The sequence below is a fragment of the Nesoenas mayeri genome (assembly GCF_963082525.1).
Source record: "Nesoenas mayeri genome assembly, chromosome: 19".
NCBI lineage: Eukaryota > Metazoa > Chordata > Aves > Columbiformes > Columbidae > Nesoenas > Nesoenas mayeri.
This window is the reverse complement of record NC_137568.1, coordinates 1,958,388-1,971,265: the sequence shown is the minus strand read 5'-3', so window position 1 is coordinate 1,971,265 and position 12,878 is coordinate 1,958,388. Positions and strand designations below refer to the sequence as shown.

Below are 12,878 nucleotides of genomic sequence, written 5' to 3'. Positions count from 1 at the left end.
ATGGAAGGGACGGGGAGCAGAAGCGACAACCCCTCCTCAGTCGTCGCGGACTGGAGTTTGGTGTTTTGGACCCTGTGCGCTGTGATCCTGCCCGTGCTCATCACCTTGTGGTGCAGCTTCCAGCGGTCCCGGCGGCAGGTGTTGATCCGAGACATCTTTCGCAAGAGCAAGCACGACTGGCACTACACAGACCTCTTCAGCCAGCCCTCCTACTGCTGCGTGTGCGCCCAGCACATCCTTCAGGGCGCCTTCTGCAACTGCTGCGGCCTGCGTGTCAGCGAGGGATGCCTCAAGAAGGCCGACCAGCTCTTTCACTGCAAGGAGATCATGATGAGGGGCAACGGTGGAGCCCACAGCTCGATGCCGCACCACTGGATCAGAGGCAACGTCCCGCTCTGCAGCTGCTGTATGATGTGCAAACAACAGTGCGGCACGCAGCCCAAGCTCTGCGACTACAGGTACGGCATGGGAAGTTGGCTTTGTGCGAGAAAGTACAGTGCCGGATCAGTATTGTATTTTCTACAGGGTTGTTGGAACACGTTACGCTAAAGAAGATCCTGCAATAGCCAAATTGTTTTAAAAAAACAGCTTTAAAGAGCCTAAAATTAAAATGGAGGCTTATGGGAAATTTGAGTCAAATTAAGAGTATGGCATTGCATGTCATGTCACCTGGTTCTTGTATTTGCATTACTTGAGCATAATGTGCTAGCTACAGTATAATTGCCTACAAAAGGTTCTCTGTGTCCAAGACAGTTTATGTTTATGGGGGTGACCTTAAAAAGGTTCTAACGCACTTGTCATTTGTACAGTGGATAGCCTGAGCAATTGAGTGGCACACTTGCAATTCAGAGCACCAGAATGTACATGTGTCTCTGCAAAATGGGCATCTGCTCAGCAGAACTAGAAAAAACAACTGTCCTATAGCTGGTTTAAGTTAATTATTAAAGATACTTTGAAAAAGCCAATGTGAAGTTTTAAAAGTGACTGTAACATAATTATTGTTAAAGGTTGCAGTAAGAGCGTTAAACATTTCAAGGAACTGTTGAGTGGGTTTATCTGTCATCAGCAAGGCTGATAGCAAAGTCGTCAGCATGACACATAGTGCATGTTATGCTAAAATATAGTGCTGGTGGTTTAACTCCTGGGTGCAGTGTGAGTGCTGCTTCGACCTTCTAAAAAAATGTCATATTTCTGGCAGCTTTTGCTTTGCTTCTGTGTGATACTGTCAAATTGCTTGGTAAGTAAACAGAATTACAATGTAGATGGGTGTACTATCAGAAACCAAACAGCGAGAGAGGATGTGTGCAGGAGAGGAGGGAAGGAGAGGGTTTTGTAGGCAAAGAGAGGAGGAAGGAGAGGCAAAGAAGAAAGTCACAGTACAGGGCAAGTATCAAGTAGTTGTGTGCGGATTAGTCAAAAGGACTCCAAAAATAGCTTTCACAGCTGCTTAAACCAAGGCTTTGGACGTAGCGAGCGAGGATTAACATCCTGCAGAGGCGGGCAGTGGATAGTGCAGTATTTCCTCTTGTTCTGGTCCATTTTCTAGGACAGTTTTTAGACTAGGTCAAAAAGCTGAGCAGTTTTGCATAACAAAATCCCATCAGCCCCGTACGGTACCGTCTGATGTTTTAGGTTTCAGACTTAAATGGGCATTATCGGTCTTAAGAAATTTATTAACTAATGTCATTAGTAACCCTTTATTAAATTGAGCTCTAGTGTTTGTGTTCTTAAAGGATGCATAGGAGTTCAGTTTCTCATACAAACTTTCAGTGTAACTGTTTATATTGTAGGCAATGCAAGAGGATATTTATAGCACCCGTTTTGGGAATTAAAAAGAATAGAATTAGTTTAAAACTGTTGGGTTTTTACCATAGAATTCAAATACTTTTCTAGACTTGCAGGCGCATGACTGTGTTATGTAATTTTCTGTAGGGAATGCATCATTTTCCCTCTATGTTTAAAATATTACTTACGATGGTGCATGTAAACATCAGTTATATTTAGAATGTCTATCTTAAAAAAAAAAAAAGAAGTGAAATAGATGTGCCGGTTGTTCGAGGATTTTTTTTCATGGTTTTTGGTCTTTTTTGCAGGTGTGTGTGGTGCCAGTGCACTGTACATGATGAATGCATGGTGCACGGTTTGAAGACTGAGGAGTGTACATTTGGAGAATTCAGAGACTTAATTATTCCACCGTACTATTTGTCTACAATCAACCAGATGCGCAAAGACAAAAGAACCAATTATGAAAATGTAAGTGTCTACTTCTTCTTGGGTTTATGATACATTAAAAAAAAAAATTAAAGCTTTAACTCAGACCATTATCAGGTTAGACTGGGTTGGAAACGACCTCAGAGATCATCGAGTCCAACCCTTGGTCTAACTCTAGTCTGTTTCAATATGTGTGAAGTATTTGCAATGTTATTTCAGAGATGTTTGTCACTTTACTAACATGGTAGTTGAAGCATGAGCAGACACTTTCGTGAATGTTTTGTGTTTTTTCTACTACTGTGTTCGTAACCTGGTAGTGTTTGTTGTCCTCGGCACTGTGGAATGGAAATCTTTACCCTTGGTGTGTCAGAAGTTGTTTCTATTTTGACTGCTTCAGACTAACTGGTAACTTCTTCAGTGCTTAGAGAGGACAGGCTTTGAAAATAAGGCTCTAAACATTCTAAAATGTGAAGCATTTGTGTGACTTACTGTCGCTCTTTTGCAGGTAGTACCTTACTGCAGAAAACACTGGATGCCAATAATCATACTGGCTAATACTCGTAGTGGAAACAACATGGGTGAAACTTTACTGGGAGAATTTAAAATTCTGCTGAACCCTGTTCAGGTATTTACACTGAAAAGCCACTATAATAAAATAAAAGTTTAAATTAGAATAAGCACCACTTTGCTTACACAACACCAGTGGGATCTTGTGGAAGAACAGTAAAGGAAACAAATTCATGCAGTTTGTTCTTGTAGAAAGAATAACTTTATATAGGAAGACCAAAGGTGCAGAAGCTCCTCCCACCCCCAGGTTTGTTATGGTTCTAATATTGATCCCGTTTTCTATTTATGGTAATACCTGCAGTAATTCTGTTAATGATAAGTACCTGGCTCTTGAAACAGTGTACAATTTTTAGAAAATGAAGCCTTTAGATCATCTCAATTTGAACCCTGTTTTTGTTTAAATCTTTACTTGTGCAAATGTCAGTGTTTACAGTTGCTGTTTTGTGCTGTCGCTTTCCCTTTAAAATGCACTGGGCTGGCACAGGATGTTTACATGAGGCAGCTGTTCCTTGGATTTCCTGGCTGCACCTTAATACTCTTCCTTTGGAGTTCAAAACTCAGCCTTAGAACACAGCCTAACAGAGATCATGATGTGTTTGTTTTAAATGCATCCCAATGAGGCTTTAAAGAATAAAGCTCCTTGTATACTGAGTATTTAAAAATAACTTTTATCTGAAGTCCTTTGTCTTTACCGAATTCATCATAATGCCTCTAGATACAGACTTTTCTTAGGGCTCTCAGCTCGGTTTATCAATGGCATTCATTCCTAAGGAAGGAGCCAGAGCTCTATTGTGAATTTGGGAAAACAAATCCTGCTCATAAAAGTCCGAACAGCTGATTTGCTAATGGAACCTTGTAAATGGAGAATATTTGTTTTGCCTTAGAATGAACTTCAAGAAGTTGCTTCTCTGTGAGGCAAATCCCAATTTGTGTTCTGAGAGCTTATGAAGCTGCCTATTTTCCTTCCTTTCTTCTAGGTGTTTGATCTCAGCAACATCACACCTGCTAAAGCACTCCAGCTCTGTACCTTGCTGCCTTGCAACGCCGTCAGGGTTCTCGTCTGCGGTGGGGATGGCACAGTCGGCTGGGTCCTGGATGCAATCGATGAAATGAAGATAAAGGTATTGTGGTTTAAATTGAGAGATGTCTTATGGTGAAATGAGTTTTGCCGCTGAAGTGCTGCACCTAATCTCTTGCCTGCATTTATTGTTTTCATCTTCCTGAGTAATCCTACAGAGAAATACTTGCAGAATTGCTTATTCATGTTGGGGGTGCAGTAATTTGCTTCTGATCCTTGTCATATACTCTAAAGAATCTATCGGTCTACAGCCTCGCCTGTTAGCAGTAGGCAGAGAAGGAAGCTGTGTGCTTATTGTTGATTTGAAATGGAAGATATTCCAATTTACAGGGTACTACTAAGAACTCCTGAGAAAACAAGAATTAAGGCTTTAGCGCTTTACCTAATAAACTTTTTCTCTAGTGATGAAGAAAGTTACTCTGTATACTTCAGTGTTTTTATTTTTGCTGTATTTTTCTTGTTAATATATGAAATGTTGTAATTGAAAGCCATTGTAACAGCTTCATGCATAGTCCAACTGAGCTTCTCTGAAGATTTTTGTGTGCTGATGAAGTAGAAATGCAGCAAACTAACCATAAAGGTTGATGAATATGAGTATATGGTTACTTGGTCTTGGACACTTGATATATTGTCCCCCAGACATCAACCATGTAGTTGATAAAATCTGGGTTCTTCTTTGTTTCCAAGTATTCAGATTGAGTCGTCGGAGTTAAATAAATGCTGTTGCCAGCTCTATCATTCTGCTCTATGTAACAAGCTGCTATGAAGATTAATGATATTTATCTAACCTGAATGTTTGGAGATAAAATGGAGAAAACAAGCTCTACAGAAGGAGCTAATATGCAGTGTTTGTGTATCCTAGGGGCAAGAACGTTATATTCCACAAGTTGCAATTTTACCTCTGGGAACAGGTAACGACCTGTCTAATACACTGGGCTGGGGTGCCGGTTACGCTGGAGAAGTCCCTGTAGAACAAATCTTACGAAATGTCATGGAGGCAGATGGAATCAAACTAGACAGGTAAGAAACAGTGAGAAGAGAAATTCTATAGAACCAAGTGCTACTGTAGCTCTACTGATACCTAGTTGCAGCAGTGTCTGTGAAGAAACACAAGTATTGCTGGAGAGAACTGCAAAAGAACAGAGGTCCAACATTAGTCTTTATTTAGTTGTTTTACAAGGCTTAACTCTTTCATAACTTAACGTGAATCTTTGGTCTTGATCCCAGTATAGATGTGAGATTCCCAACTACGGCTTTGATAGTAAGTGAGAACAGTCTGTCATGAGACTAAGTAATGGCTGTTGTTTTTCAGGTGGAAGGTACAAGTAACAAACAAAGGATACTACAACCTAAGGAAACCAAAGGTATGGTTTGCAAGTGTAAATATAGATTCTGTGGAATATCTGTTTATACTTTTCTGCTTATCTACTTCCCATTAAACACTGTGACTTTTAAATCCTAATGATATCTGGTACGACCATAACTAGCAGTTCTGTCTTACAGGTGTTCACAATGAACAACTACTTTTCTATAGGACCTGATGCTCTCATGGCTTTAAATTTTCATTCTCATCGTGAGAAGACTCCCTCTCTGTTTTCCAGCAGAATTATTAATAAGGTGTGTTTCATGAAGTGATGTTTTCTCCTTTTAGCGGTTGACTTGAGGCTCTGCTTGTTTGCTTATATAATATGCTGTTTGTTCAATTTTTGTTTAGAATGTCTCATTTGCTTTGAAACTTAATGGACTAAGGCCATTGCCTATTTCTTTTTAAAGGGGAAAGCGAGTTTCTTATGCAAATTGTAGCCTGTCTCCTGAAGAAAGCTTGGTTGAAGGACGTGCAAATATGTTGCATATGAATTTTCAATAAAGTTAGCAGAACCGTAGCTGTGCATGAATATTACAAATAGTCTTCATATGTATTGTCTTTAACAGTGTTTTTCTCGCTGATTTTTTTGCTTTTAATAGGCTGTTTATTTTTTTTATGGAACCAAAGACTGCCTAGTACAAGAATGTAAAGATCTTAACAAAAAGGTTGAGGTAAGTTTTTTAACTTGCTTATTGTCTGGACAATCAGTGGACTGTAAAAATTTACCTTGTGAAAGAAAAGGGGAAAAGCTTTGCAGTTTACATTTATATGATATTTGTATAAGGAGTATTTTTGATGTTCCTTTTGCTAGCTGAACTTACTCCATGGAATTCATGTCTTTGAGCTTACTGAAAATCCCTAATTTTTTTCTGGCCTTGACTCAGTTGTACAAGTTCAAGTCCTGATATTCAGACAAGATTTGCCTTAGCACCAGCGACTCATGTAAATGAGAGTTCCTTTTACTTTTCTCTGTTAGCAGAAATTGGGTGCAGCTGAGGGTATCTTGTGAAATCAGAAGTCATTTTTTAAGATATGAAAAGAAAATGTTCTGTTTGTACAGTGCCAGTTTTTCTTCAAGTGGAAGCCTATTAAATGCATAAAGAGAACTAGCTTATGTGGAAGTACTGAATTTGATCCACAGTAATTAACTTCTGTTTGTCTTTTAAAGCTAGAGTTGGATGGCGAGAGAATCGAGTTGCCCAGTTTGGAAGGCATCATTGTCCTGAATATTGGATACTGGGGAGGTGGCTGTAGGCTCTGGGAAGGAATGGGTGACGAACCTTATCCCTTGGCAAGGTAAACAGTGTGTATTTTTCTTTCTTTAACAGTTCTTGTAGTGTAAGCAATTCCGTCCAGCAGGCTCTGCTTATGTAGCCAGCCCTGTCTGAAAGCCACAGGACTCCTTGTGACGTAGGCTCAGATTCTCCTAATCGTATATCTGTCATGCCCAGAAGGCAGCTGGGGTGTTACCAGCCAGTGTATTGCTCCGCATGTGCATTTTTGTGTGGCTTCTTTTGCTGTTTGTTGTCTAGCACAAATAGATAGTTCAAACATAGTTGTAGTGTAATGTTTGCCTTCTCTTTAGAAATAGCCATAAAAGGACTCTGTAATATTTGGACAGGTATTCTAGAGCTCATGAGCATAGCTAAAAGAGTCTCCTTTCTCAATATGTAGACATGATGATGGACTTCTGGAGGTTGTTGGCGTTCATGGTTCTTTCCACTGCGCACAGATTCAGGTGAAATTGGCAAATCCTGTTCGCCTGGGGCAGGCACACACAGTCAGGGTAAGTGGTGGTTGTGAACCTGGTTTTTTAATACACAGTACAGAGTCTCAAGCACTCAATTGTGTGATCTGAAGCTGCAGTTTGCAGTTGAGCTTAGATGTTTATCCCGCTTCATAAAAATTATGTCATAATTCACAGTCCTGTTGCTGTGGTTGGTGGCCTATGAGTGCAAATAATTCTATGCTAAGTTTTTCCCTTGCCAGGATGAAAACGTGCAGCATCAGTATATTGTAGTTGTAAAAAGTATCTTGAGAGCTGCTTTGAACTGCCATGATTATGTGTTCTTCTATTTAATACCAGCTGATCTTGAAGAGTTCCAAGATGCCGATGCAGGTGGATGGAGAGCCGTGGGCACAGGGGCCCTGCACCGTTACCATCACTCATAAGACACACGCACTGATGTTGTATCACTCGGGTGAACAAACAGATGACGAAGCTTCCAGTATGTCTGAGCAAGATCATTTGAGAGAACAGACGGATGAAGATGTATAGATTTGGTGGAATTTCACATCATACAGCGGTGACCTTCAGCTCATTGAAAACACTGAGGACACCTAATCTAGATTAATGTTCATGCCGTAAGGTTCATACCTGTGAATGAACTGGAGCTGAGGAAAAAGCCATGCTTTCACGTTCATGAAAATGATCATAGCTGAATTACCACAACTGTTTTGCCTTTCAGATTGGTGGCGATGCCCAGCCCTTCTAGGGCTGCTCTTTGCAGCTCCCCATTGCCCCCAGTTCTGAGAACTGGTCGTTACAGGGTCTGGTTTCAGTTTGGCCAGTTCTTCTGGTTCTGTGTTACCATGCACTGAAGCTCACAGCTTTTCTAGTGGATGTTATTTAGCTGTGAACAGCATGACGATGTCAGTGTTCTAATGCTTGCTTGTTTTTCCTTGGCAACAAATGCGATTTGGTAGAGCACCACTGTAGCCTAGTTAATCTATGGGTAAGAGGAGAATACTTGGGAATCTTTGCATGTGTTCTGACTGAAAATCCTTTTTGTTCTGTGTTTCATACTGACTACTGGCAGTTTTCTTCCTTTGGAAAAGAAAAAAAGATTCAACACTCCAGTTAAGAGTAGACTCGAATATCTGCAGATTGAAAAATAGTCGTAGTGTAACTGATCCTGTCGAATGTGAACTACTGATTTTAAAATGCTCTGACTTTTTGTTGTTAAATTATAGATGCTTCCTGAACACGGGAATGAGATAAGAGAGCCCTTGTTTGTTTAGCAAATAGGTGCGTTGAGAGGATTTACGTGTTCTGTGTTTCATCGTCGTTTAGGCCACAGTTCTAAAATGACCAACGTGTCGGTATCACTGAGCGTGCTGGTTGCCCTGGGCAGGTGTTGGGCGCCTCGGGGACACACTTTGGGAGTGAAGCCGCGTGCCTTGACTCAGCCCAGTGGTGTTACGCAGGCTTAGGGTAGCTGAGCATCAGCCCTTTGCTGTTCAAAAGCACAAATGTATTCAAAATTTTACTTTGCTTCTTGTTAATACTACCCTGCTCACTGTGGTTCATACCCTTGTTGATGTATGTAATTAATTTTTTGCATTGTTTCATTTGCAACTTGTTCGTAGAGCTCAGCATAAAAGTGTTTTATTTTTAAGTGGGAACTTCGGTTGTGAATGTATTGAATTTTGTATCTTTAAAGTTTACATCCCTCAAAAGCCATTTTGTCTGCTCCCAACTGTTATAACCCCTTGAGTACCTCCAGACATCTTCTCTTTCAGGATTTTTATAGGTAAACAGAATGAATTTTTATTTTTGTAGCTTTAACTTCAATATGTATAGTAGTTATTTCTATTTAGTGATCAGAATACTGTAAGAACGTTACTTTTAAGAGCTGTAACTTTAAATCAGTGATAACTACTTACAAAAAAATACCAGCATGTTAACGGTTAAAAAAAAGTTGTTCTTTAGCTTGGAAATACTGTGAAGCTGTGAGTTGGCATTTGTATTGAATGTGCTTGTGCATATATTCTGAAGTTGCACTAAACAGAGGGGAAAAAAGAGCTTAAAATGCAAGTAGTAGATCAAAAGGTAGAATTTATAACATCTTAGGTTTTGGTTTTGTGGGGTTTTTTTCAACCAAAAAAGGTAACATTTGGGTTTCAGCTTTTCTCTTAGTTTTCCCACAGAAGAGGCAGGAAGGGTTGGTCAGTCTGCTCTTGACACAACAGTTTCCATAGGGTGCAGTCTGAGCTGTGTCATTTAGTGCCCAAACATAAGCAAAAGCCGCCTGTGCTGTTCCTGCCTCTCTCAGAGAGCAAAAGCTCAGAGCCAACCTCAGTGCTCGCGGCTGTGGAATGTGTGAGATCTTACTTGCAAAGAAATAAAACAACCAACATAATATTGAACCTCCAATATAAATGCTTAAAGTCAAAATTTGTTAATTTTTTCTCAGCATCAAGTGACGCTTTCAAATCCCAAACTGTTTCTCCTTTGTTTCTGTAAAGGCTGCAATGGGAGGGTGAGGAGCTATCGCTGTAAGACTCTTAGTCACACAAGCTGCAGTGTGTCCTCTCTTTGCTGTGCAGGCACTGGCAGTGTGACTGTGGAACACGCTGTGTTTGCACCCTCATTGGCTTGATCCAGGGTTCCTGAAGTGGGTGGTAGTACCACAGGCCCTGGTAATTGTGATGGTTACTCAAGTGATTGATTACACGTGGGCGATGTGTGTTATACTTTTGGAGTACTTGGGCCAGGTTCTGTCTGTAAGAAGCTGCAAGTTGAGTGAAGCTGCAGAAGGCCCCCAGTTCTGTGGTTGTGCTCCACAGTAACTCGGTGGAAACGAAAGCAGCTTTTCAGTTGTCTTGGCCTGTTTCTTGTGACTTAAGCTCCCAGAAGGCTCCTTAGAGAAACACCTGCTCCATACTCTTCAGAGAAGTTTGTAAATACGAATTTTTCACAGCACTGACTCTGTTACTGCATTTCCTATCGCATCTTCTTGGTGTCTTGTTATTTGTACTGTATTTCTCTGTAGATTAAAGTGTGTGGATTAAAGTATTTAAACTCATATTTTCCTGTTCCTCGCTCTGCGTAAAAGCAAATGTGAGTTTCAACCATGTAACAACCTGTTGGTGGCTGTAGCTGCCTGGCTTGGAGGGTTCTGCATGGGATGAACGTGGTCATTTTGAGAATGGTTGTGTTGGACGCTGCTTCTGCCTCAGAGCCCTGCTGCAAAGTCCAAGCATTTAAAACCTCAGATGCATTAAGTATTTCTGGGCAACACGGCCGTGTCATTGATGTAAAACTAATACTGTTTGTCAGCCTTCAAACATATCCTGGCAGTTGCTTATCCACTTATTGGTTCATTCTCCTCAAGGTATTCACCCCTGGGGAAAAGCTGAGTTTGTATGTATGGCGCTGTAATAGATGTGTTTATAATGGTTTAAAAACTCCAGGCTTCACTAGTAATATGAAATGGCTAGATTGTTCCTTCTCACTGATGTCGTCAGTGATTGGGAATCCTAAAACAGTTTGTGATGCACACTCTTATTTAGCCCAAGGGCGGAAATAGGCCTATAAATTTCTTATCTGTAAAGAGCAATTTCTGAATAAGAGTGTTACTGGGAGATGCTTTGGTGCTGTGTGGTGTTAATATCAACCGGAGCGTAGAGAGCTGCTAACACAGGTCAGGAAAAATGTACACGGGGCTTTCTGCAGAAAAGTGAAACGCTGCTGAAGACGTGCAGAGATCGAGCGGCTCAGTGCTTCCTCACGGCAGCATGTGGGTTTGCTGCAGCTTCTGGAAATGAATGAATCCTCCTGTGGGGCCACTTTACGGTAGTATCGGTTCCCTCCCCAAGTCCTCTCCTCTGTTCCCCCATTTCATTTGTACAAGAGAGAGAATGGGCTCTAGATTCTTAGCTCCTATATTATGCCACAATCAAACCTCTTAAAGATTGTGTGTTCTCCATTCAAGATGCAGTCAGAGCGTAGATATTCAGCGGGTGTTTTCTTAGATGGGTAAGAGTTTCACAGAGTTTTGAGGATCACTGGCACTAACATTAATATGAGTTCTAGGTTTAATGCATTTTAAATGTTTTCAGAACTGTTGGAGAGAACCATGCGCAGCATCAAATTAAGCCAGACTTTGGCCTAACGCTGTGTAAGAAGTCGCTGCAGGTACGTGTGGGGAAGAACCACGGGATCTTAGAAAAGTGCAAGTCAGGACTGAGACTCTGGTTCTGGTTTTTGACATCCCATGTTCAGAAGATATTTAAATTCATCAGGAACCCAAGACCTCGAGATGGTTCCTGGAAATCAGAATGAGCTTTTGACAATGGAATTAGCCATTTAAATGGCTTGAAAGTTCGTTTACTTTTCTTCTTATAGTAATTTAATCCTGCACCTAATAACACTTACCCCACACACACGTGTGTATCCAAGGAACACTGAGCCTGAAGGGGGCTCTCCCCAGTTCTCATAGACTCAGAGTTATGCAGTAAAATACCTGTCACTTGTGCACTATAGCACTTTCATTTCTGCTTCAACTTTGAGCACAGAAAAAAACCCAAAAAACACCAGAGCATTTAGAGTTAAGGTTTACCATTAATATTTATTGAGTTCAAAATATCACAATTCATTCACTTTACAGCTGAAAAGATCAAGATCAGTCAACTTCTAAAACAGTTGCAGGCATAGTCATAAAACAGATGGTGCAACGTCTATGTCTATTGCTCTGACAAGGATGTCTGGTTGGCACATCTATATAAGGTAACATACAGTATATGTACTGATACATCAGTATAATCAACAAGTTTATGATTATATAAGCATTTATTTTTCTAACAAGTGTTTTTACTGATCATTTCATTGAAAAAAGATTAAACAGATTAGTTTATTTAGTGTTTCTCTGTTTACTCTCACTTGTACATTAACATGCAAATCATTTGCCGTGCTCAGGGCTTTATCAGTTCTTTTTCTAGACTGGATAAATTGGGTTCTTTATAGTACTAAAAAGAGAAATATAATTAAAAAATATGCTTGTACCTACATTTTGTTTAAAACTGTTACAGCTTTGATAGTTACTGGCTGAGTATAAACACTCCAGTTGTAGGAGTGCTCTAATATTTGTTTCTAATGTTATGTCACACCAACGTTTTGATCTATCCAGGATATCCAACGCTAACCAAAATAAGTCTTCAGAAATGTAGCAACTCAGTTATGCTTTTCTCATTTCATGTCAAATTAACAAACTCATTCTGTCATTTCTAGTCATTCAGAGCACAACAGAAACAAACAGGAGAGCCGGGCACCCCGCGGCAGGCTCGTTGCACTGCCTGTGGTAACCCAGCTGTTGCAGTGTCACATTTAAAGAATCCAACCTTGTCCAACGCGGTGGAATAAAAGCTCTTCCTTACTTTGCTTGAGTATTGCTCCAGACTATGGCTAAACGAGCCCATAGACTCAGAGGTTACTATGAACCCCTCTGAAGTCAAGAAGCAAGCAATGGAAAACATGGACTTTCTCCACGGCACAACCCACCGGAGCAGGTTTTTCCCCAGAACAAGGGGACGCTGCTCCTCCTGCGGCCGGTGGCACAGACAAGCGAGGGATGGGGTTTCTCAGAGGAAACCGCTCTTGTCCCTCACTGCTGAAAAACTCGAAATGCAGGAAACAAGTTTTGCACTCGTTGGCTCCGAGCAGGACACATGGTCCTTCTGCACCTTTTGAAGTGTTCTGCTTAGTCTGGTGGCTTCAGTGCTGAGACTGTGAGACAGTACAACCACTCCAAAGACAGCCACGGTCCACCATCGATTCCATATCCTCTTCCGACCAAAGAAATGGAAGCGACTTATCAGACTTCTGCTATCCTGGACAAAGTACTGAGTTTGCAAACCAAGTAAAAATAGAGACAC

General features: G+C 40.8%; 1 protein-coding gene across 1 annotated transcript; it reads left to right on the top strand.

Moving 5' to 3' along the window:
- On the top strand, positions 1-7,722 carry DGKE (diacylglycerol kinase epsilon; the record flags this gene model as incomplete). Its single annotated transcript, XM_080356394.1, has 11 exons — positions 1-458; positions 2,094-2,253; positions 2,717-2,836; positions 3,756-3,899; positions 4,719-4,876; positions 5,169-5,220; positions 5,360-5,473; positions 5,822-5,893; positions 6,391-6,518; positions 6,897-7,008; positions 7,309-7,722. 11 exons carry the CDS (start codon positions 1-3, stop codon positions 7,498-7,500), a joined length of 1,710 nt encoding a protein of 569 aa, XP_080212520.1. The 3' UTR covers positions 7,501-7,722.
- Between the last annotated feature and the right edge of the window lie 5,156 nt (positions 7,723-12,878).